General features: G+C 43.4%; 1 protein-coding gene across 4 annotated transcripts; it reads right to left on the reverse strand.

Moving 5' to 3' along the window:
• Nucleotides 1-26892, reverse strand: LOC144944038 (metastasis-associated protein MTA1-like). Of its 4 annotated transcripts, XM_078872059.1 has the most exons (21): nt 26595-26892; nt 24159-24226; nt 23800-23893; nt 21386-21530; nt 20750-20813; nt 20364-20481; nt 19327-19435; nt 17838-17937; nt 16412-16600; nt 15509-15583; nt 15335-15393; nt 14579-14691; nt 14220-14437; nt 9695-9923; nt 8703-8792; nt 7688-7837; nt 5905-5940; nt 5290-5321; nt 4329-4486; nt 3901-3931; nt 2734-2821 (listed from the first exon to the last, which is right to left on the reverse strand). In XM_078872059.1, exons 1-20 carry the CDS (start codon nt 26620-26622, stop codon nt 3901-3903), a joined length of 2106 nt encoding a protein of 701 aa, XP_078728185.1. In that variant the 5' UTR covers nt 26623-26892; the 3' UTR covers nt 2734-2821. The 4 variants fall into 4 exon arrangements, with proteins under 4 accessions (XP_078728184.1, XP_078728183.1, XP_078728181.1 ...); XM_078872058.1 differs by lacking the exon at nt 3901-3931 and having other exon boundaries at nt 1-2821; nt 21386-21506; XM_078872057.1 differs by lacking the exon at nt 3901-3931 and having other exon boundaries at nt 1-2821; nt 7697-7837.

The raw sequence follows: 26892 nt of genomic DNA on the forward strand, positions 1-26892 counted from the left end.
TTCCGAAAGGGTACTTATTTTATTACTGAATACCGTACACGGGGCAGATGGCAGAACAGCCAGTATATTCCAAAGGGCATGCGATTAACACTCCGCTCAATCCTGGGGTAGCGGCCCAAGCCCGCTACCGTGCTTGAAGCGCCACTTGCCTCCCGGGATAGCGCTGGAATGCATTTACCATTACACAAAAAAATTCAAACGAAACGGAAGAAAAGTGTATATACAGATGAGCAAAATTCAAATGGGTAAACCAAGCGTTTGAACAAAAAAAAGTTAGAGGAGGTATCGCGTTACACTTCAAAATATAGTAAAAGCAGGGAAATTACAACTTGCACAAAAAAAGGACAATTTCAGCTCAGGCCACTGGACTTGGCAGCATATGCATTGATAATACACACGCGCCAAGAGCCCAAGTCGCATTTGGATACAAAATGTAAAACCTTTAAAACAATTAGGTCCGTGTGGCATTTTGCGCCACGTTGGGGTAGTGGCTCGACCGTGTTCAATTCTGCCAAATACTTTGTTGGAAAGCGAATGCCGCAAAAGCAGTCTACCAAATGTTAACCAGCAGCAGGCTGGAAAACCACTGATCACTCGGTGCAGAAGTTCAAAGCACTGCACAACTACACATGAACATCAAAATCAATTTATTGTATACCGTAAATATATATAAAAAAAAATAATTGCAAAGTTTCCGCTCATTTCTATTATATCCAAAGAAACCCTTTCAATGCACTGCAAAAACCCAGATGGTTAAAGTGTTTGCACAAGGTTGGGCGTACATTTCGCAAATTGCGTTTTCTCCCATGCAAAAACTGAACATGTACAATTACTACAAGGCTAGACACAGAAAGAAGAGACGGGGCCGCACACGGGGCAATTCGGTGAGTTTTACAGATCGACTAGGGATTGCAGGTGTGCTGGTCTCACGCGGTTTCTGCACCATAGCAGCCGCACGCATAACTTACAGAACTGTACACAAGGTCCGTATTCGTTGGGGCCGATGGCTTGGACGACACGGGGTTGTTGTGGAGGTGGCTTAGGTGAACGAATGTGGAAACGCTCGTTTCTTAACCGGGAGGGATCAAGATCCGGTGGATTTGACACAACGGAAGGAAACATTGCCGCAGCCTCTCCCCCAACGAATACACCCACCGGTTGGAAGAGACTCAAAAGCAACATGGTAAACGGTAAATGTGTATTTTTCACACACAGGTCAACGTCTACCAAAGCGGTAATACCTGAATATGAAAAAATTACGTTATCAACGGTTAAATAATATTCAATCTGAGAGAAAGAGAGTAGACTTCTAATTGGTACTCGTGTGATTTTGGAACCATCAACAAACACGGGCGATGGAAACTATAAAGCAGTAGACAGGGGTGATGCTTCATTTACTAAATAAGAATCGGGTGCAAACAAAATAGAAATCTGTCTGTTCCTGAACTCGAGTAAAATTTCTTACCCACCACTTTGTTCTATTTAATTCTCCTCCCTTCTGTGCCCTGCACGTGCCATTGCTTGCCATGGCGCACTCTTCCACAGGAGCCTTGCTCATACAAAGCGGTGTAAATGCTGCAGCAGGTCACAAGCGTTAAGGCTCCACTTTGCACGCACGGCTGGTGCTTTTAAGATGCCGCACACCTGAAACGTAGCGGTCGCGAACGCAACCGCGCTTGTACACAAACTACGCCAGTTAAACAGGGAGGCAGCGGAGTTGCAGCAACACAAACATGACCGTGGTGAAAAACGGCCGAAATGGGAAACATTACTTCTGCATGAGTTTGACACCAATGGGGAACTGCATTCATAACCTAAATTGTTACAAACACGTTGTTACAAATGCCTGACGAGAAGAACACCACCTTTGGCTGAACCCCACTTCAAATGTTGGAACTCCAAACGTCCATTTGCCATTTCAAGTAAAACAAATCCACCTTCATTACACTGACCAACTTTCTAACCTGGAGACAATGAGTCAACCTGCCATTTGCTCGACACCTACGCCCCTCCCAAACCCCCCCCCCCCCACTACTCCATCAATGCCCATCCCTGCCCCTTTTAACTCTTATAATTGTGCTCAGCCTAAATGTACACCAGCTAATGTACACGAATTTAACGGTGACAAACGAAGATCATAACTTATCAAATGCGTGATAAAAAAATAAAGTAGAACTGCCGCCCCCAATAAGTGGCAGCGGCTTCACTGGAGAGAAGGCAGAAAACAGGGCTGGTTATCCACTGTTCGAACCTTACAAATTACTGCCAAGGCATTCCACACAACTTTCTATTTAAAGGGTTCCAAAAAAGTTTTTTTAAAGTTTTTTTTTCATGTACTGTCATTTTTTTTCCTTTTTATTTTTTTTACATTTAAAAAGTATTTACTCAAGAAGATTCCGCCATTGCAAAAGCACTACCCGACTTTATGTTAATGACCACACGCATTTTTAAATGACAAATAAAAATAATAACAGCAATAGTATTAATAACAATATATTAAAAATAAATCATAAGACCGGAGACAGACGAGGGCTCAATGGTGATTTTTTTTAATAAGCCCTAGTTGCATTCTCCCGTGCAGCCCGTGGAGCTGCTGAACGAGGGCAACCGTGACAAGAGGGTGCGCTTCTTCTGCCGCCCCCCCCCCCTCAGCCGCAGAGACATCACTGCTGCCCCCCCTCAGTCTTCGATGACGATGGGCTCCGTGTTCACGGGCAGCACTGCACGCTGGGTGGACGAGCTGGGACGAGTGGCGATGCGCTGGTAGGGACGCCGCGCCGAGCGTTTCATCTCCAGCGCCACCAGCAGCTTGCGCACTTTCCTGCGAAGGAGATAGACAACGGATGTAGCGATTCGGATTCACCTGCTTCACGATGCGATAATTACGCGAGAAAAAGCTGGTCGCGTACAGGTCTGTTCTTGCAGTCGTGAACAGCCCTTAAGTCAGTTCGGTAATGTAGTGAGCCCCCCCCCCACACTATGGGTCGTGAGAGAAACCTGATCATCCTCAACACGCGCCGAGTCGGTGCAGGGTGGCGAGGGCACGAGTTACACCTTAAACCCTCAAGGTTTTGCCCACCTTTAATACTGCCCTATATTGGTAGCTCCTCAAAAAACATAGTTTCATTATTGTCTGTCGTCAGAATAAGCCTTCAACTCAGCTCAGTACAACAAAAAACACTCAAGGGTGCTGTGACTGCGTGGCAGACTGATGTGCATATAAAGGTTCTTATATTGTCAACCATGTACAAGTGAGTTGTTACAATTTAGGGTCATGATTTGAATCTGGGTATGTACCAAATATTACAATATTTAATTACATGTCAAATTCGATGAACCTCGAATGTTTTCACAATTTGATTATTTTAATTCTCTCCTGTGTGTAAATTGTGAAGTGATCAGACAAAAAAAACTGTGGTTAAATTGAAATAAACTATATGAATTGAAAATAAATTTCCACACTCACAAACGGATGAAAAATATAAGCATAGCGCACAAAGCCAAAGTTAAACAGTACAATTTTCATGCAAAAACATGGAATAAAACAATGCTGTCCTTCTCAGTCAATTTACAAGTATGAACATCGATAAAATAAAGTTTCACTTATCTCTACGACACATAACTTCATTGAATCCCAGTTTAAAATGTTTTGTTGTGAAAGCAAAAACTCCCCTAATTGGCTAGACAGGTTCCCATTGTCTTTATGGCAACAATACATCGAACGTAGCTAATTTAATTCTTTCATGCATGGCAGTGTGGAGATTTTTCATTAAAAAAAACTGGATTCATCTTTGCTTAGGCATATAAGTAAATTACCTGAGTTATTTCCCTTATATTTGACCTTAAAAAATGCCTGATTCTGTTTTTCTATTAATAGGCCGAAGCAGTGCCTTTTCTTACCTATATCCCCTGCTGGACTCCCTGGGCCAGGCTACCCAGGCGAGAGAGGAGAACGGGGGTCAGACTTACCAGGCTTTACTTTCTTATACAAATGGGCCAAGATTGAGTATAATGGATCAGTAACAATCAACCGTGTTGCAAAATGAAAGCAACTGAATGTTTTCACGTGAAATGCTGCGCAACATTTGAACAATGCAATAAAACTACACGCGGAAAAGTTGCACCATCTGACGTCACAGAATAAATGTTAATCGTTACATCCTGAGCAATCAGGGTAAAATGGCATTGGAGGTGCAATGGAGGACATTTGGGTCCAATTAGACACCAGTAAACCACTGAGTTCACCAAAAACGTAACCCTTACATTCATGAAAAATCCCGAACATCAGCAACACCAAAGGGCCTGCGCCATGTGAGCCTTGCACACACCTTGTATCTGCTGTGGCCATGAAAAAGACGTCGTCTGGTGCATTGATGCAGTTGAGTCTCCGCCGCTTGGCCATCGGAGGAGTGGCCCCCTTGGCCACGAAACGTGCGCTCCCCGCAAACGGCTTCCCGTTCACCAGGTAGCAGCGGTTCGCAGACACCTGTCGAGATAAATATCCCACATATAATCATACACCATAGTTTTGGGGCAAGTGCTGTTAGCGAGTACCTATAAAAGCCATCACGGCACGTGAGGGGGGGGTCGGTGACCAGCATCACACCTGGTCGCCTTCGTCTCCCTAGTGGCGATGTTTACACACCACACCGGGTCTCATTTGAGGCCGAGTCGACCTAGGAGAGTCCCAGGACCGGTTCAGATAATCGTCTGGTATTGGCCATGAGCGGAAATCAAACTTGGGTCGCCGGGTTCGTAGTGCACTAACCAATGCACGACGATGGAAAGCAATTAGTGAGCAAATATAACACATGAGGGGGTGGTGAAGTGATTGCCATGTCTGGCCATCTGCCTCCCCAGTGCTGATGTTTAAATACACTCCACCAAGTACTTCTTTAATTAGGGGGCTAAACCCTAAATATCACCGCATCAACTTTCTACACACATACATTCACCACAATATAATGTAAACAAATATTTATATAGTGTCTAAATCCAACGACATCTCAAAAAGCTGTACCTGTGCAGGAACTGTAGGTGTATTTGGTTCATAAACAGTCATAAGCGGAATAAAAAATAGGTCTCAAGTCTGGACTTGAACAAGGGCAGGGAGTCGGACAGCACGGGTGGCTGGGGGAAGGGATTTTTTAAACTATTTCCCATAAGATAATCAGTATCAACTTCCCATTAAGCTAAACGGAGTCATTTACATTACAATTATGAGCATTATAAAAATAAAATATTCCAAACAGACACTACAGTGTTTGCATCCAAAGCAAAATTACTCACCGTTGGTTTCACTTGAGTGTGATTCTTCGCAACTGTTAAAAGACAAACAACATTACTTATAAGTTAACAAACCATGCACGTATGCTATAAATATATAAACCGAATTGTAAATGTTGTGTGTTTACTCCCCAACACACCACGTGACAAACCGTACTAATTGGCTGTGTCGGGTGGTGGCGGGTTTAACGACACATTTATATTCACACGATCTAACCCCCCAAAAAAAACCTCTATTATGGAAACCTAGTTTTGTCGATTTGGACTATAAGAATTCGGAGCACACAAGATGACAAACAATAGGATGCTGTTGGAAACACACTACGAAGAATACCTGCACGAGAAAGATGCTGGACTCGGGGTGTAACATGGAGAGGGAAAACGTGTACCGAAGGGGGTGAGGGGAGCCTTTGTATGCACATTGCAAACCATCTTAGCATAGCCCAAATGCCAACAGCAATCACGACAAGCCAGTGGAAACACTGACACATAAAAGTGTTTGTTACGTGAAGCTGTCCATAAATGACGTGCAAATAATACAAATATATAACCATGACTTGCTCCAACAAATAAAGAGGGAACTTCCAGCCATACTATTGCCCATAATGTTAGACTTACCACGACAAGGCATCAGCATTCTCTTCTTTGTGTTGCCTGGCAAGGAGAAGCATCACAACAGTCATTAGAACTTGCTCATTGGAGAGACAAAGCCATTAACTTTTTTATACAGAGTAATAGTTTTAAAGTTTTACACAAGACTGACTAATGCACATGTACACAGAATGGATGTATTGATTTAGATCCATAAAGGAGGGTATTATCTGAATTGTAAATATCACTATATTCCAAACCTACATATTTGTGTTCCACTTTGCATGCTGCCTGTTTTTGGATTACACACAATTATGGATGTGCTAACAGTGACGACTAAAAATCGAAGGACATCCAACATTTTAAAAGAGGATGAGAGAAGGATGACGTGTCGATGTTAGTAAAATTAATGGAGAGAGATTGATGAAAAAAATAAGCTGTTCACAGACCACCCATTCGCAACTTCCGAATAGCAGGTTCCATGACAGTGGCAGTGGGTTTCGGCTCTAAGCAGTTCCACAAATTTGTCAAAATCGTACAAACCAATTTTGAAATTAAACAGCCTGCAGAAAATATGTATACATAATTGCAAACATCTTAGCTGCACTAATCGGGTACAAGAGGAGAATAGTATTAAACTGGCAACACTTCTCATTTTAAAAACGCAGAGTACAGAATTAAGAATGAATGCATAGTCCCAGCATGATCAAAATGTAACGTATTTCCCTGCATGTAACCAGCGGGGTATACCACTTTTTACAAACAAAACAAGACCCTGCAGGGTATATGGAGGTGCGGGTTATTCCAAAAATATTTTACACGTGTGACACGTCATAACGCGTTTAATTTTTTCATGGTAGGACTATCCACTATGCAACACTTACCTTTGACGAAAGCACTGCTGAATAAACCACTCACACTAAAATTGCACATGTTATCACGTTTTAAATTATTCGAATTGTTTGTACAATGAAACGACAATGTTTGAAGTTGGCGCACTTTGATTACCGTAATACTTTCCGTGGCTGTAGGGGGGTGCGAAAGTTTCAGCTGAGGCTATGGATTGCACAATGGGAAGGGCCTTAACAAGCGTCTACCAGATGCGGAATCATAATTGCTGAGTCCCTTAGGCCGCTGCTATTGGCTGAGCACTATACAGTCACGACCATGAGCTTTGTTTCAAACTTCCAATGGCTTTGTTGCCAGGAGGCAATGGCGTTACCGTAGTGCCGCTATTGTCTGCGCAGTGCACAATCTACCAGTGCTAAAACTATACAGGGGTAACTATCGATCCAGTAGCTGTAATATGATGAGGTCGAATGCTGGTAAGCCTAATAGCACGCTTACTTACTTATCTACCAGTTATGTGTTACTTATTTATTGTATATTTACTTGTTACTTATTTACTGTTTTAAGTTAACTCGTTTCCGGTTAGTTTGTTTTCTTTGTGCACGTTATGATTTTAATAGTGGAATGTATTACAAATGTAAACTTTGTATTAATATGATGGAATTAAGCTGCAGTAACGTCGTTAAAGATATGAATGCATACGGGGTATATGGAGGTGCGGGCTATCTGAAATTTGCTTTACACAAAACGCTATTTTTGCGGGGTATATGCGTCTGCGGGTTATATGCGTATGCGGGCTATATGCGGAAAAATACGGCACATGTGGCCTGTCAAAGGTATATGAAAGTCCTATTTGGCCCTCGGAAATGAAAATGTTCCTCACCCCTGTGCTAGACACAGGTCTCGCAATGTACCACAAACACCCAGCCAGCACGCTAGTAAGCGCTGCTTGGGAACTCACCGTCCGTACCGTTGTGTTGATCGTAGCTACGTTTGCCCAGGATGGTGGGCGAGCCGTGGTTGAGCACCGAGAGCACCTTGGTGGGGGTGATACTGCTCACAGTGCGTGGCGGTAGGGGCTGTGCCACACGTATGGGGCACGGGTGTGCCTCTGCATGGGGGTGGAAAGGATGGGGGGAAAGTGGCAAGGGGACACAGGGATGACAACTGTCAGCGATGATTTTTTACACGTAAATGTCAATATACTGCTGGATGAGGGCCACCCCAAACCATGGAGTTTGTGGGGTTTATTCACTCATGAATCTGCATGATCCACCAATTCTTACCCTCAAAGTGCCGAATCAAAAGCATGCAGCAACATCCTCGGTTGATTTGGTATACGTCAGGGGTCGGCAGACAAAATAACTCGAGCCCTTTTTTTTTTGGTAGATAACTCAATATTTCAAGAGCCGTAATAATGTAAGCTATTGAATAACGTCACTATGCAGTCCTTAAAGAGCTGCATGCGGCTCTGGAGCCACAGGCTTCCGACCCCTGGTCTATGCGGACATCTCAGTTGCAACATTTAACACCCAAGGATTTCAGAATAATTTCCATCAAAACCGATTTGGTGAATGCAGTGTGAAATGCTTTCATTTTTCTTTTACAAAAATGAGTGTAAATATGAATTTTTGCCGCAATCACAACATTTTTTGTTGAACTTTTTTTTCAAATGCATTGATAATAATTGTGGGAGTTACTTTGATAAAGACGTTTCCATTCAAATTAGAACAGATCCACATGAGTGTTGTAAGCCTCTCTCTGCCGTGCATTATACCGGAGGACCCGTGTATTTACTGCACGCCCTAAAAACCCTGCCAGCCACAATAGTTTGTCAAGACGCCAATGCTGGAATGTCACAACATGTTTACAGTAGTGACGGTGATGGCACAACGGTCATTCGGTCGGTAACGTGTACAGGCGTGGGTCGACGGTGGTGATGGTACGTTGTGTACATGTGCAATTCATGTATATACCCATGTACTTGACCACGCTCTCCAATGGCTTCCGCACCACAGGCTTGACCTTGAGAGGGGTTTTGGCTGCTTCAGGCAAACGTGCCGTGCCTGCACGACAACAAAACACAATGACAAAGATCCCTACGTGTAGCTTTACGGATGGTACACTTATTAAGGCAGCAACAGCTACAAGTACTCTGGCCAATTGCTTTTGTGTCCCCAATGCCAATTTTCACACACACTGCAGCGGATACCCATATAAGGTCGAGTTAACGTAGTGTAAGGTCCAAGGCAGGTTCAGACATCACTTGGCACAAATTATTGCCCATGGCTGGGAATCAAACTCGACCCACTGGGATCACAGGACAGTGCACCATAATTTATTATTCATACCATGTCTCCCATGCAATGTATTTTGAGCATTAGTAAAAGGGGTATTTGCAATTACAGCGTAAATACATTTAAAAACAACACAGTATAGACAATATACACAGCAATTGAGAATAAACATTTTTAATCTAACCACTGTATCAACAGTCCTGACAAACACAAAGGAAGACTGTCACTATTTCTACCAAGAACAAATGTTCCACTATACTCTTTGCCAAACTGTTGGGACAAGTGCCGTTAGTGAGCACCTAAGGCTGACATGGCACGCAAGAGAGTGGTGTAGCACCGGCCCGGCCGCCTTTGTCTCCAGAGTGATGATGTTTACACACCGCACCAGGTACTTATTTAAGGCTAGATCGACTTAGTCAAGGTCCAGAACTGGTTCAGAAATGCATCACAGATGTTGGCAATGAAGCGGGAATCAAACTCGGGTAGACGAGCTCATAGTGCAGCGTACTAACCATGACAGTACCACTCCCCTATGTTTTGTTTGACAACACACTCATACGCTGGCAATACCATCCACGTACACAGGTTTCATCACCACAAGTGGAAACTGACGAAAGACATTTATCACTGGTTGGGCGTTCATTCCGGATGACTGCAATAAGTTGCCTTACACTCTGTCTTGATGGTCGTTGCATTGATGGGCTGGAAAGGGCGACGCGCTGCCTGCCGCCCGCTGAAAATGTCACAACAGAGACGGCGGGCGATGCGCGTCAGCTTGGTCGTGTGCAGGTAGAAGGCCTGGCGTGTCTTGAGGGCCACGCGCGAACTGCCCTGGCTTCGCACCGACAGACCGTGTACTGCTTGACAGTGGCGGTACAGGTGGCCCTGTGTGCGGAACTCCTACACACAGAGGTGCAAGACAGAGCATCCATGATGGTTAAGAACCAACAATGAGAGGCGTCGTCTTAGTGAATTTAATAAACGGTACAGGGTACTTTTTATCAGGAAGGTCCCAAACAGGGTGGCATATGTAAATATCACTCAATGATATTTTGTAAATGTTAATTCACAAAGCTCATACTACCATTAAGACAATTTAAGATGCTTTTTTCCAAAAAGAGGTTTCTGTTCACCACTCAGAAATGTGTATAAATATAAAAAATCATCATCCAGACAAGCATAAACGCAATATAACAAATAAACTATTTACATACGTAAAAACATGTAAATATGGAAGTAAAATTAATTACATTTATAAGCATAATGGCAAGTTTTAATGGGATTGTTTCGTCTCTGGATAGCTTCAAATTGTACAGAAATTAAGACAGTAGGTGGCTCTATTTATTTCTGACATGGACATCGGCTCCAGAGACCAAACAAGCCACAATAATGGCCAAATTCACATCCTGATTAAATGGCCAAAATGAATTGCCTTGCCATTTTCCCTCATTATTGGTGGTGGAGCCATTGGCACATTTTTGCCAAAAATCGGATGAAATGGAACATTTGCCAGACGTGAACTTCGGAATAAACATCCCATTATTTTAACAAGAGGCAATGTTCCAAATGTGCTGATGATACAGTACCTTCCCAGAGAGACTTAGAATCCCACTTCTCCATAATTGCTGTGAACCCTCCCCCGATAATAGAAAAGGATACCACTTCTCAGAAGTATGGATTGCTTCTCCCCTGTCTGAGGCCAGCTTTCCCAATTTATTTTTGTAAATTCAGCCACCAGTTCACCAAGGTTTGATTCTTCAAATGGAGTCTGCACATTGTATGTTGCAATGGCCAAATCGGGAAGGCATCCTGCTCTCAGTAAATTTTAAGAGCATCCTCTACGCCTACAGCTACCCTGCAATGGACGTGTTTGATGAAATTAGAGTTGCAAGTGACCGTGATTCAGGCTGCACTACCAGTCTGTAATGATGCCAGCTACGACTGTGTTTACAGGGCAACGTTCAACCTGGATAACAGTATATAGCAGGTAATTTTATTAAATATCACAGCATTTATATTATAATTATATGAAGATCTACAGCCGTTTTGTTTTTTCAATACTGGATGAGAGCTTCCTAACGCCATATTGGTTATGGGGTTTTTGACCGCTCTTCACTACACTGGTCAGTGCGGGCCAAAGAGAGCGAAAATAGACGCGAGAGCATAGATAGTACAGTATAACGGATTTAGCTAAACTGCCCTAATGCTTCTTGGTTCTTTCGGTAAAGTCACGTAGAAGGGAGAAAATAAAATAATACAAATAAAACATAATAAAATAATACAATTCTCCCTTCTACGTGACTTTACCGAAAGAACCAAAGAGATGAATCCCTGCAGTCACGAAAGCTTTAAATCGAAATTTGCCCTAATGCTGTTATATAAATACTAGCCTTTTGCCTGTCCAAGGACGGGTGTATTACAGTAAATCTGAAACTTGCAAGCGAAAAGCAGACCGCGACGTGATATTTATTGCATGAACGCGCGTGTGCAATTTGTAAGGGCGCGGTGACACAGATCTATTTCATTTTCAGGTTATAATCCCTTGTTCATCATGACGTCCTTTTTACTTTGATGTCTCAATAGCGTTACGGAGATCGCCTGACGTGAGGGTTCTGCCTTTGTCGTGAGGGTTGTAAGTTGACGCCGAGGAGGGGGGAGGAGGCGCTTCGGCCCTCCATGTGGAGTGACGTCAGCCGCTAATTATTATGAATGGGGGGTCCATTTGGAGGACGTCACCTGCTCATGATTATTAATGAGGGGGGCTGTTCGATGTGGAGTGACGTCACTTGCGCGTGATTATGTGAGGGGGGTAGTGCTCCATATTGAGTGATGTCACCCGCTCATGATTATCAATGAGGAGGGGTGGGGGGGTGTCCATTTGGAGGACGTCATCTGCTCATGAATATTAATTAGGGGGGCTGGTCGATGTGGAGTGATGTCACGAGCATTAAGGGCAGACATTCCTGGGTGATTATAGTATGTATAACGATATGACCAATATGCTTTTTTGCCATTTATTATGTTGTTATTATTGTTATGCTACACGATAAAAATTGCCTTGAAATTTCTTCGCACCGTACGTACCCAACCGCGCTAATTGGAACCTTGACTGATTGTTTATGATTGTGACTATAGAATATTTCAGAAAGGTCACTATTGAATATTCACTATTGCTTGACATTGTCATTATACTATTTTATTATTACAAATTAACTATAGCCACTTTTACAATAATGTATTATAATCGCAAAAATACAGTCTTGCCTTAATGTCATCACAATGAATGAAATAGTATCAATAATAAACAAAACAAGGGTAAACAAGAATAATTTATCACAATAAACTACCAAATATTCAATTTCACGAATAAGTAATCATGTAGTTTCCAGACTGTTTTAGGTTTCAAGGGCACATGGGACAGTTGCCCAGATAATATGGAGGTTCTTGAACCACGACAAGTTGAAGATAATTCAAATATAATGCTCCAAAAACAAGCCTTGAAGCAGTAGACCAAATGTGAAGAAATGAACACATTTCTACGGGAGAGTAAAACACAACAACGTAATGGGTGAATAATGTAAAAAGTCGGTAAAAGGTGCAGAGAGTACAAAAGGTAAGTTGGGCATTGAATCGAGGAATGAGAGGGGTGAGCGTCTTGCTGCATTTACAGTGAGGTTTCTCTACCACCGACAACACACATACTGCGAACCCGATTCTGGACAAGACTATATCAATTCCCAATACACCTAGCTCTTGTAGACTATGGAAACGTATTTGCCAAAGAGGATATTGATGCAGTCATCCCACATCACAATCCAAGGCTTAAATAAAATAAAGTACATCCAAATTAAAACCATTTACAAAAACTGAACATCTACAGAGGTTGCATGAAAAAAGTAACAATATAAGTTCCCTGAACAAATGAGTATATCTGTTGGAGGAACACAACTGGAAGACAGCATAACCTAAGGCCCGTTATTGATGGCAGATTAGGGTTTAATAGAGGCAGACGAGAGTGGGTCGGAGTGCCTTTGGTAATCTAACCTTAAGAAATATTTGAATCAATGCTAATTAACTGCTATATCATATAGAAACATGGACATTCACACAGAAAATTAACAACTGAAGATTATGCAAAGCAGCGTAAAGATATGCATGCTTGGAATAACAAATGTATGTATGTTGAATTTCTTTGGAACCGCTAACTGTGCTAAGCGGAGGTGCGGGTTGGAGGTAGAAAATACACTTCAATCGTGCAAATTTGAAAAGATTGGCCAACATGTGAATAGTAAGTACCGTGAGATGGTGAGATTACACTGAGACACAGGAAGAGAAACACAACATTAGAGAGATTATATTGACTTTTGACTTAAAACTTTCGTGACTGCAGGTATACATATTCTTTGGTTCTTTCGGTAAAGTCACGTAGAAAAGGGGGGGCAACACAAGCAGTCGCCCTGATGACAACCGCTCGTGTTGCGATCAAAACGTAGTGGTTTCCATTTTTGCTATTACTTCTATCTACGTGACTTTATCGAAAGAACCAAAGAATATCATATTTACTGTCAATAAAAGTGGGCTTTGACAGGACAGGTCGTTTGGACAGATAACGGCCAAGACTAACAACGGAGTGGCAGGCAAGAGAGAACGGACCTCCTACAGCTTCTGCATGCAACCATCAGACTGTGAGCGCTAGCAAGGGACTTTTCTTACCACAGTTGCTGAGGACTGGCCCAAAATGCCAAGTGACCAGAAACAATATGCACAACACATATGGAACAGATAAGAGTTAATAAGTTTATTGAACTGAGAACTTGGGGAACTTATAAGAACTTGGAAAAATAGACGATTAGAAAGAATGCCAAGTGGAGCAGTGTGAGATAAAGAGAAGTGTTGTGAACTGCCGTAAGGTGCTAAAACAAAGTATGGATGACAGTCAGTCTCGTATAGGGGTTGGCAACATGTGGCTCCGGAGCTGCATACGGCTCTTTAAGGACTGCTTGGTGACATCATTTATTAAGGACCACCATCTCATATTCACTTGCATTGCAGTTCTTGAAATATACTATTTTCATTACCGAATTCGAAAAAAAGGCTCTTCTTATTTTGGTTGCTGACCCCTGGTCCAGTAGAGCGAATCTGCAATGCCTGCATTTAGCAGTGGACAAATCATGAAGATGATGATGAAGACAATACCTTTCCACAACCATTGACGGCACACTTGAGAGTGCCTTCGCTGGTCTGGATGGATAGGGGCAGGCCAGTGCTGGCACGGTTCGGGCCCGGGCGCTCCCCGTCGAGGCGCGTAGGGAGACGCAGCCCGCCGTACTTCTTCCAGTAGGTCCAACACGAGGAGCACAGGCGGCACTGCATGGCAGGCGGGCCCCACGAGTACCACTGCTGTGACTGCGATGCTGCACACACAGGCGCGCACGTCACAACCAGTGTCATCGGCACGTGTCACACAGGTCTGGAAGCGAAGTAGGACAAAAAGTATTTGTGCAGCAGCATGGGTGAAGTTAATGCATGCTCAGACGTAGTGGATGGTGACTCACCAAAGCAGCTCTCACAGGCTCTGCCGGTTCCTGAAGCCTGGCCGGGCCCTGCGGTGCCCGAGCCATTGGGCACCCCCTGCTTGGTGAAGATCTGGTTGGGGTTGGGTTTGTTGCTGCACAGAAAATGTTGAGGGCAAGATCGGAACAACAGATGTTCATTTGGCTTGTGAGAGGCCTTCACACGAAGGCTGATAAAGAAAATGATGCTGCACACATTGTTCTACAAGCATTATCTTAAGAATGGCCAAATTATCTCAATAAAAATCTTAATAAAAGGGTCTCAAGAATGTGAGGCTTTCCTTCACTGAATGAGGTTAGATAATTTAGTAATAGAAAATGCTATTCAATGTAATGACACAAACTTGTTTATAATCATGTGAGCACTCACCGAGACTCAATGATCTTTTACAAATACAACCTAGGATAAATACACAATGCATATTTACTGAATTTCTAGTGCATACAAAAACGGCAGTCTAAAAATGTTTTTTTCACCAAAATATTAAAATGAAAAAGACAATGCAATTCAAGGGTGTTTCAACAGTCATATTATAACTATTGAGACATCAAAACACAAGCCTCAATCACTCAGGGAACCGAGTGATTCTGGCACGTATTTCAGCTCCTCTAAAAATGAATCCTTAAATCCTCCCAAGAAGGTGAAACACCTTGTACCTGAACCATTTGGATTATGCGATTGTGTGTGACAGCTACAATGGCAACACTCTAAGGCAGAAGAAGAAAAGGATTACTCACTAATTGGGGATGTACACCTGCTTCAATTTGCTCTCCGCTTCTGCAGCCTTCAGCCGCTTCTGTACAAAAGTAGACAGAAAATCAATTTCCTGTCAATCGGGACTGAACATTGGCATGCACAAAGAAACAAGGCAAAAAATATCAACGTGTTTTTTCATGGAAGCAACGGATTACCTGTTGCACGTATCGGTCTGTCGTTTTCCACATGTAGTAATATTCGATGATGCTGGTGAGCGACTTCCAAGGAAGCTGCACAAAACAGCAATGTTTGTTCATACAAATTACAGGCCAGGACTTTATCCTTTAAAAACAATGGTCTAAAGGAAAATACATCTCAAAGATTTCTGCAGATAAGCATGCAGGATGTGTCTGAGTTTGTCTGACAAGTTTTATTGTTCAACAATGAGAAAATACTTTAAAATCACAAACATGTGTGTTTTAGATTATGGGACATCATTGCATTGATACATATCACTCACTTGTTACTCTACTGACATCACTAAGTACCATAAAGGCACAAAAGACATTTAAATAGCTTATTTCTCAAGGTATATATCAAAAACCTAACAGCTATTTGTTTTTTGTGTACTCTCCTTTAAATTGGAAATTCAAGGAACCCTAGGAAAAGAATGCATGGCAATTAACATAGATCACATCGCTGCTTTTGCCAACATTAACAAAATAACATTTGGGATTTCCTTCCATCCTTCACGAACAAAACGGCTATTTATTTTTAATGAGCAGTTCTTCATTTCATGTTCCCAAACACAGTGGTGTCCTTGACTGCCAGAGCAGTGATTGATAAAATAAATGTTTTATACAAATATTTATTCAGTTCCATGTATTTCTTTGGGCTGATGGATAAGCAGGCAAGACAAGGGCCCCTGGACGTTTGCTAAATGAAATAGGTAAGGTCGGCTTTTGGGAAATAAAGCAACTACTCCCAAGGAGCACTGCTGCGGATAAAAATGTGGCTATTCTAAGCCTTTTCTAGGAGCCATGGGGGGGGGGAAGAGAGGAGTTAGACACGACCGCTTACAAGCATTGCCACCAAAGCAGGGGGGGGGGCTCACTTACAAAGTCGAGTCGAATGTCGGTGAAGTCCTTCCCATACTTCTCAAGTGCCTCCTCGAAGAGGTTGGCCTCAGCGGCTGACCACTCCTCCATCTCGTCGCGGCACAGGACTGGCCCGCCCTGTGGCACGAGAAGGCCGATGGCCTTCGCCACTTCATACGCGCTCCGGTGAAGCGTGTCCATCGCGTGGAACTATTTGGAGATGCATGGAAGAGCCATCGAGCATGAGTCACATTAAAAAAAATGCTGCCTTTCCCAGAAGTACCCACAAGAAGACGACAATATAAATATATGTTATTGTCATCATCCATTTCCTATTAACTGCTTCTACGTGGAATGCCACAATCCATCTCACTCCTGCACTCTAATTGATTTATTCGATTCACATGTATGGTGGTCCTCATCTCTGGCATGTTCTCTTGGCTACCATTCCATAACCTAGGCTCCCGCCTTCAGAATCATTATCTACTTCTTGGTCAAGAAACCTTGAATTGAAAATACATTCTAACTCATCTAAACTGCAAGCTAATACATGGCTACATGGTCACCAATTGTACTGCAATACAAATCTGTCCAACAACAATAATTATAATTAACTGACTTTAACATAAGCCAAGATCATGATGTCACCACGGCCAATGTCGATGTGGCCACACCTATCAACATCCTTTTCTCTTGATTTGAAGCTTTCGTGACTGCAAGGATTCACACTTGAGACAATAAATCTAGCTGTGACGGTCCCACCTGATGACGGAGACTTTAGTACATGATACGATGACATCTTGCGCTGGTGCCCATCTCCTCCACCCAGGTTAGGAACTGGACGTTTCATTACTTCTGACAGTATAACATTGGTTTACAGCAAAGGTGGGGAAAACTCTTCCTTCCTCAAGGCTAATAGAACTATCAATAACTGTTCCGGGGCCAGCCATTACCACACACCTCAAAGTCACATCCACCCCACAAGAGGCCCTATGCAGTAAGAAAAGGGACTATGCATGCTAAAATTAGAAACAGTCTTGCAGGTCAGAAATGTTCCTCTAATACAGGGGTCGGCAACCAAAATAACAAGAGCCATTTCTTTCCAATTCGGTACAAAATTCTGTATTTCAAGAGCCGCAATGCATCTGAGTACATACTGTACATACGTACATATCGTCAAGAAGCAGCCCGTAAAGAGCCGCATGCGGCTCCGGAGCCGTAGGTTGCCGACCCCTGCTCTAATACCTTACTAGTATGGCTGAGATGCTTGCAGTGCTGACAAATGTTGTTTGCGGGACCGTTTACAAGGGGTACGCATGTGGCTGCGGACAGAATTAAATGAAGTTGCAGGTGAGTTATGGCTCATGAGCCGCAGGTTTTCCTCCTCAGCTTAACAGGATTCAGTGACAAAACACGGGCCAGAAGGGGGCGCTGGGGCCAGGCTCACCAGCGTGATGTCGCGGGAGGCGGCAGCGGCACTCATATGCAGGCTGGGCTGCCGGACGGAGCTTGTACAGTCCAGTGCACGGGCAAATGTACCCACCGAACTGTGGGACCATGCATACAAAAATCAGGCAGTGACACCCACGAACACAGCACACATGCACATAGACATATAACACTGAAGCAGCATGCCATCATGTGAACATTACGTGTTTTTATCATTAACCAACAATTACAACACATCCTTAAGATTCAATTGACATGCGTATAATACTCTGTGCACTTGTAAAATATATAAAACTTTAAATCTTATCCAGACATGGCAGGCTGCACTGCTTTGGAAGTATGGGTTGGTGTACATAAACATGTACAGTCGTTTTGTTAATCTACTGCTGGATAAGGGGCTCCCCATGCCATGCAGGTTGTGGGGGTTATTTGACAACATTTCACCACGCTGGTTAGTACGGAATAGTGAAGGCAGGGAGCCTATACACAAGATGATAAATGGTTTTGCTATAATGCACTCAGCTTGCCACCATTTAGCAACAAGATCCTAAAACAACCTGTCATGCATAGTTGATCTGTGAGACTACCAAACACAAGTTGGTCATGACAACAATACAGCAAATGGCTTTGCAAGTCGTCTTTGTGGATATTTGGAGGGTTATCCCCTCGAATCGGTGCATTATGAATTTCATCCAGGAAGTGAAGTATCCTTCCACATCTAAAACCCTCAATAAAAATAAGGAATTGGTCAAACATGCCAATGCAGGAAACCACTGGGGCTTTCCTGCAAAAACAGCATTTATTCACTGAAGCTTTCCTGAATAAATCCCGCCACAAAAAAAAAAGAATTTAAATACCATATCAATACAACCATATCTTATTATTATTTTATTACATCTGGTTCATTTATGGAATACACCAACCGTATTTACGGCACAATCAAAACTGCCATTCTAACAAACAGGTGGAAAGATATTGTATACATGCAGAGCCAATAGCACTGGCTCCATTGTGTAATTCTATAAATCTATCAAATGCATTCGACAAAATTAAGCGTAACACGCCTTTCACAGATGGCAACCTCCCCAGCACATGCCTCACTACACTGCCTGCAATAGCATTCATAGAGGCAGAGGTATCACCATGGTCAAGGAGATATCACCATGGTTCCAGTTACAGGTTTGTTTCACAAATAGTAATAATGTCTGGGCTGAAGCAGTGGTATAGTGGTTAATGGACTGCCACATGAACCAAGTGACCAAAGTTCCATGACTGACCAGCGTGGTTAAGTATGGTCAAACAACCCCATCACCAACATAGCATGGGGAGAATTTCACCCAGTAGTTTTACTGACAAAGGGCCAAATATTTACAACAATATTCACACAATTACCCAAAAAGAACAAACACAAAGCTCGAAAGAAAAGGAATGCACAGCCCTCCCTGTTCCATAGCTATTCTAAGGTTAGGTGATCACGAATGGCATACCGAGCGATCACCATAAACTGGTCAATCTGCCGGTCCGTAAGTGGGCTCTCGGGGTCCCAGATCTTTGTTTCCAGCTTCACCTGGTCCCTGTCATCTTCAAAGTCGGGGCCTTGATTATACATACACACACACAAACATACAAACATACCAGTCTCAGAACCAGTCGTACACCTAACAGGACTCAACTACCGGGATTCCACTAATTTGGTCTTTCACACATTGATTGTTCACAATGGCATTTTACAATTTTCACATTTCCTACCCCCCCCCGCCCACAAAATTAAAGATGCATAACCACCCATGGGTCAGGAGCAGCATTATTCTTATAATTGAGACATTTTATCAGAGCTGTTGCCAGTGCTGTGTGAAATAAATTTTTCGGCTGTTTAGGTGTGAAGCCTCATTACTTGGGTGTCCTGCAGCTTTCCAAGCAAAGCGCAGGGCATCCTAGTGTCACACCACTGCAGCCATACGACACAACTGCCACCACCACCATCACTATTTCACAACCACCATCGCAAAAAATTAACAACTGTTGGGAGGTTTATCTTACTGAAATTTAAGAAAATGCAGAGATGATACAATGCCCCAATACAACATTCTAAGCATTCATCAATTAATGAACGCACACTTCAAATGTTGACATTTACAGTATTTGCTTTTGGTGTTTGTATTGAAATTTTCGCCAAAATTAACATGGAACAAATCTAATGGGGTTACTGTTAAAGTTAAATATTTATAAATACGTGACAAACAACAGTGTTCCCACAGGAAGCAAGCAGCCATGCCCATCCAACCCTTAACCAGAAGTTACGCTACCATGTGATGTTGTTTCGGCCTGGAGAATATTGCCTGCTCAAACTGAGATTGACAAGCTGGAGAGAAGAGCAAGGTGATAGATAGATATGCCAGTAAAATTAAGGAAAAACGTTTTTTTTACATTTTAAACCGTGCCCAATGACATATAACAACTTGAAATAAGGGTAATAGAATCGTTGGTCTGGCTAAAATATTGTTTGAAAATGTACTCAACGTACCTTCTTTCAGCATGTCTGGCACATCTGCCTGGTACCTTGGTCCAACACGGATTTCCCCTTTGTCGGCTAGTAAGGTTTTCTGAGCTGGGTCGTATACCAGAGAGTAGTAGAAACAGTCCTGTTTATGAAATAAAAGAAGCGTGTTGCTTAGAGATGCAAGGCAGTCTTATAAACAGCATCATTGACTATTCCTTTTGATAACACCATACCGCGAGAAAGTAAACAAAGTGGAGAATATCATTTAAAATTTCAGCCACGTGCAACAATCTAGAAACAATACATTCGCTATGAAGCATCAAAGTCAACAAGTCTACAAATAAAACGAACAATATATATAATTTTACAATCTCAAGATACACGATTCTCTAACTCTAAGGCGTTCTCACCTCCCTCTCCAGGTACGATGACAGGGCTTCAGTTTCATTCAGCAATGTCACACTACACTTCCCCCTAAAAGCAGGAATGGGCATTACGTTAATTGCTTTGCACTGATTGGCTATTGCAGACAGCCTAATGGACGAAGGAAAAGTGGCTTCACATTGACAATGAACAACTTAAATAATCCTTATGATCAGCAACCAAGCAAAATATTACTAAGTAAATTATAGCGGCAACCAAAGACTATTGCCAGTGTTAAAAATGCAACATAAGGCGATTTGCCCGAAGTAAACAAGTCTATGGCAAAATCTCAGGTAACCATACAACAGCATGAGGTGTAAAAACATATCTTGCATACTTGATTTAGCTGGTTAAAATATGGGGAAAGTATCCGAAGTATGGGGGTTTTAGTCATTGTAACAATTTTCAGCCTTCTGGCTGTGAAATTAAAACCCACCAGCTCCTTCATTTTAGCTAAGGAACATATCATACACATAACATGTAAATATCTGCTCCAGCCGAACCAAAATTGTATCTGCATTGCAACAGCTGCCACAAATCCAATGTGAAACTGGCATAACGGACCCTGACAGAGTTCCACATGGCACTTGGGTGCTGAAATGAAGTGAGAGGTATTCACGCACCTGATGTGTGTGGCAGCGAGGCTCTCAAACTGTCGAGAAAGGAAGAGCTCACGGTGTTTGAGCTGATGCCTCTGCTTCTCAGAAAGGTCATCCACACTCTCCATTTCTTCTTCCATCTCCTCTGTTTCATGCAACAAAGAACCACCTAACGTGCGTCAGGTCAGTTTTACGCATTAGAAACGCAAGCCACATCACGGCAGCATGTGACAGAAGTAGTTACACAGGTCCTGGTAGTTTTACCTATTTGTTTCTCTTACAACCTTTGTCAATCCACCGCTGGATGAAGGCCTTACCACACCATGTCAGCCGTGATGGTTGTTTGAAACCACTTCTCTACGTGGGTCGGTGTGCGATGGTGAAGTGGGGGGTCCCCAGGACAAATTCAGGTATCACTCGCCACCGATGTTAGCTGGAACTGGGATTTGAACCGAGGCTGCCAGTGCGCTAACACAATTGCATCACCATCATCGCTCCATCCGCCATTATATGTTTACGTTCATAAGACACAAACAGGGGGGGTGAACTAATTGGAGCACTTTATCAAAAACTGTGCTGTTGTAAATATGATATTCCATGAAAAATTTGAGAATATACAAAAAAAAAGGAAAAACCCCAGTACAACATTCCAATTTTAAAACGTATGATAAAATAAGTGAGTGTGGCATCCCTATTCCCAGGTCATTCTTGCAAATAAGCCTACCCTGGTCTATTGAATTATTACCTGGTTAAACAAATAAACTTGACTATTCATACACTGAATGATTTATAGGATGAAAATGCATTTATACTCTTCAAAATCTCTCTTGGTGAAAACAACCAGTTACAAAAACTTGAAAGCATCAATAACTATAAAGCCAACTAAATGTGATTTACCAAATACCACTCTGCAATTGCTCCTACAGTATTAATCACATACATTTCGATGATACAAATATGCTCATATGAAGGATATTACCTACTATTTAAGCCAAAATGTAGAAAGGGGTTAACCTTTTTCTACATCCACAGCCATGGTCAGTAAAACTCTAAGGCAGAAACAATAGATGTTTGTATTAAATGTCCATTTGCTCATCCTCTTTCAGATGGGATATTAACTCTTTCTGTATTCACCCCCTCCACTACCACCCCGTCCCCCTGCCCCCACCCATTATTCCACGCAGGCGTCAAATGCGGAGTGACCCAAGCCACACGACTCGGCACGTCTCACTTGCCGTGACCTGTCTGCACAGGTTACAGCCCCTGCCAGCCCAACCAGGAAACCCCTTACATGCTGCGCTTCAAAAACATCTGCCTAATGACTCCAGCAAAGCTTAACCCCTTCCCAGCCCCAGTCTTTGCCTGCAGGCACAAACGTCATCTACAAGGCCCAATGCTGCACATTTTTCTACATAAAATGACACAATAGAGATCAAGATTATACTTTCCAAGCATTCGGTCACTGACGCAACATCCATCTTCTTTAAAAGTGCTGTTAGAATTAAACAAAATAACCACTACTTTTGGAGCACATTCCTTTGACAGTAAATAACCGCAAGGCCTGATGGAACAATGCACTGTATGCTGTAAACCACAGCTGCATCTTTTTACACCACTAATAATGTAATGAACCTTAACTGATCTAAAAAAAAATCACATCAGCAGGGTTCCAATGCTTTCCTGTTCTCAACGTTATTTTTAATGATGATCTGAGTAAATGGAGAGCTACACAACAACGCCACATCTCCATACACGAGTTTGGTTAGGGCATGGAGACACTTCTTTTTGTTCCTGAATACAACTCTTCACAAGGCCCATGACACATCTTTGTCCACTGGAAATGAAAAGTATGCAATGTGGTACTGGTTTTGCAAAATGGTGAGGCTCTACACACGTGCAAATTTCAGTAAGTGCTCAAAAAGGAGGTCACATTGAGAATCCTAGGCTCTTTCAAGATGAAGGGCAATCATCATCGTTAGCCTGAATCAATCCACTGCTCGACGAAGATCTCCCAAGGCAATGCCATCTCTCACGATTCTGCTATGCAGTATTCCACCTCGCGCCTGCACACGAATCTGTTTTACTCACGCCATCTCTTCGGTCGACATTCTCTCCGACACTTCCCATTCTTTGGCTGCCGCTTCATTACGATGGGTGTCTTTATTTAATGGAATAATTTGCACCACAGTTGTGTCTACTACTCACAACGAGGCAAATGCCAATATAAAACTGAAACCAGATAAATGTGCCAGATTGCTTCAGTCTAAAGCTAAGGCAACAAAGCGATGTGAGCCATCGTGTTTACGGAATACAAAATCTGCTGGTTCAATTTCAGTGATGGATAATTAAGAGGATATATTTTTTTTCTGAGAGTCCCATTAGGAATGATATTGCCACCTTGCCTCAATGTTGCGTTGAAGGCTCTCTGCAGCACTTACTGGCATGTTTATCAGCGAGCGTGATCAACGTGCTGGAGATGTCCCTTCTCCTGTAGAAACACACGACTTTGGCCTCCACGTTGCCACTCGGCGTCTGTGACCAGCGACAAACACATTCAGAATTAGTACAAGTCTCAACTGCCTGGTGTTAATGTGGTGAAACCGCACAAGTACATAATGACCACTAAAATTATACATAACAATCAGTAAGTTTGTTTAAAAACACTGAAAGAAAAACATTGCATTTGGGGACTTTTTTTTAAAATACTATCAATGACTTGTTGGGTTCCGGAATGGACAACACTACTCTATTATACCATGGGGCATTTCAAAGTGAGCAGTGGGTCAGTGAAGTTCACCTTATTGAGTTCTTCAATCCTTCTGATCAGATAGGGGTTGCTTGAAGAGTTCTCAAAGAAGACATAGTCTGCAACGAAAGCAACAGATGTGGTTACAATAAAGGAACTGGGACCAGCGAAGACCCACAACGCAGCCTTCAGGGGACGAGACACAGCAGTAACCCTATGCTGCTCTCAAGAGTGAGGCAGGCAACCTCAGGCTGGTGCAGTGGTCATCCACGTACATGTACGGCCCTTTTGTAATCCACTGCTGGAAGAGAACATCTCCACGTCGTGCGGGATCGTGGTAACTTTTTGACCATACTTCACCACCGTGGGTGGTCATTCCCCACCCGATAACGACCGTGCACATGTGTACGTTAATGTATAACAAGTATTGGTGTACATAGATAGGAGCCAAAACGTTTGGTCAAATTACGAGTGAAATTCAAGCGTGGGGGCAACAAACCCCAACGCAGAGGGAGGCGACTACAATGGCACAGGATTTAATGTGGTCTTTCACTGCCCCCTACACGTGTACATACGTGAAATACTGTTTACGGTGTGTATATAACTTCCAAATATATGTACAATGTACATAAATTAGAAATTAAAACGTTGAGGCCAAGTGAACCCTGAACCAGGTAAGGACCCAAGGTCCAGGCATCAGTAATGGTGGTGGTTCAGAGCCCCACAAATGGACACGTGCGACTAAGCAGTTACATGTAGGTCCTTTCGGCAATCCACTGCTGGACAAGGGACCTCCCCCTGCTGCGCAGTGGTAGTTGGGTTATACTGACCATCCTTTATTTACAAAGCTCGTCAGTGCGGATTGGTGAACGTGACTATATATTAGGACACAAATAACATTTATTGGATACGAAGCAGTAATAATGATAAACGTATCTTGGCCAAAGTGGACGACACATGGCCGAGTAGATGAAAGTTACTCTCGTCCCCCTGTGTGAAATGGATACTGCCGTACAACTCTAAAAACTATACACACGAATAGTACAACCAATGATACAATTAAAGTCAAATAACGTCAATAAAAATCACAATTGCATTGCGGATAAGTGAACAGTGAACCAGGACCAAGTGCAGAGGGGAAGTGACCCCTTCGCTCTCAGGGCTGAGTATCAAGTTGTTTTACTGCCCCACGAATGTACCTGTGGCCACATTGTCGTACGCGAAAAGGGACGAGTTAAAAAAACACACACACGAGTTAAATTATAAACTAAAAGTACCGTGGACCAAGCGGACCCTTACGCACACCGAAGGAAGCGACCGGTGTTGTGGTCGCTCACAACTAAGTGTGAGCGAATGCACTCAAAACTACCACACGTGCAACCACCATGAGTATAGGAGAGAAGAAAACACCACGTAAAACCGCGATTATAACAACAATAAATTAACAGCAAGTGTCGCGAACCAAATGAACCCTGACGCAGGACCGAAACGAAGCGACCATCACCAAGTCCCCGGTGTGGGTACATCCACAGAGACCCAAACAAGTGGACGAGCGACTACACTACAGACCCCTAAGCCAGTACACACAAACAAGACGGGCTTGACCACTAAATGAGTTGTGTTAACAACAATAATAATGATTTAATAACAAAGTGTGTCGCGACCAAGTGAACCCTGACGCAGGGCCGAAACGAAGTCCCCGGTGTGAGGTCGTGCACAGAGACCCAAACAAGTGGACGAGCGCCTTTACTACAAACCCCTAAGCCAATACACACAAACAGGACGGGCTTGACCACTAAATGAGTTGTGTGAACAACAATAATAATGATATAACAACAAAGTGTGTCGCGACCAAGTGAACCCTGACGCAGGGCCGAGCCCTCGGCTATCCTGGATGTGTCACCATCGCCATTTTTAATCCCGGACCGTGTTTCTACATCGGCGACCACCACCACCACCCCCCTCGCTCTCTCTCCTCCTTCTCCTCCTTCTTCCTTTACTATCTCTCTCTCTCGCTCTCACGCACTCCATTCGGTCCACACTCAGGGCCGACATCGGCTGCAGAAGCGACCGACGCCGACGACGAGACATTTAAGGGAGTGATGTGGTTTGGTTGTATTCACGACGGCGTGTGCCGTGCTGGGGGTGCTTTGTTAAGTTGTGGGGGGCCCAAGGGGGTGCCCCCCACTACCCCCCACACACAACACAACAACGCGTGAGTGTCTGGAAAGCGAGTGGGATAGGGGAACAGGGGACCCGGCGAGAGGACGGCAAATCGCGAGAGGCCGCCGCGATCCGAGACGACTTTCGTCGGCGGCGGCCACGACTCTCCTCAATCGCGCACGAACGAGACTTGCAGTAGTTCAAAGACAACAATAACAATCTTAATCGCGTAGAACCCCTCGCGAAAGGGGACCCGTGCCGTCGTCGTCGCGAAGGGACTCTCTCCCACCCCCCCCTCCTCAGGGGTTAAATCCACTCACTCACCTCCAACCCGGTACATGTTCGCCGCCATCCTCGCGACGTGAGGGGAAAAAAAAAACCCGGACCGACTCCGCTTTTTTTTATTTCTTCTCCTTCTTATTCCTTTTCGTCTTCCGTCACTTTAATGAGGTAAATTTCGTCGCCTACTGTTGTTTTTGTTGTTGTTATTGTTGTTATTGTTATTATTGTTGTTTATCGCCGACAAAATTGGCGGGAAAGGGGTTCGGCCGCGCGCGCGCGCGTCGTCTTCACCAGCGCCGGGGCAGCGCTCGGCGAGAGCGGCTGGGGGGGGCGGGGCGGG

This window comes from Lampetra fluviatilis, chromosome 33, assembly GCF_964198595.1.
Source record: "Lampetra fluviatilis chromosome 33, kcLamFluv1.1, whole genome shotgun sequence".
NCBI lineage: Eukaryota > Metazoa > Chordata > Hyperoartia > Petromyzontiformes > Petromyzontidae > Lampetra > Lampetra fluviatilis.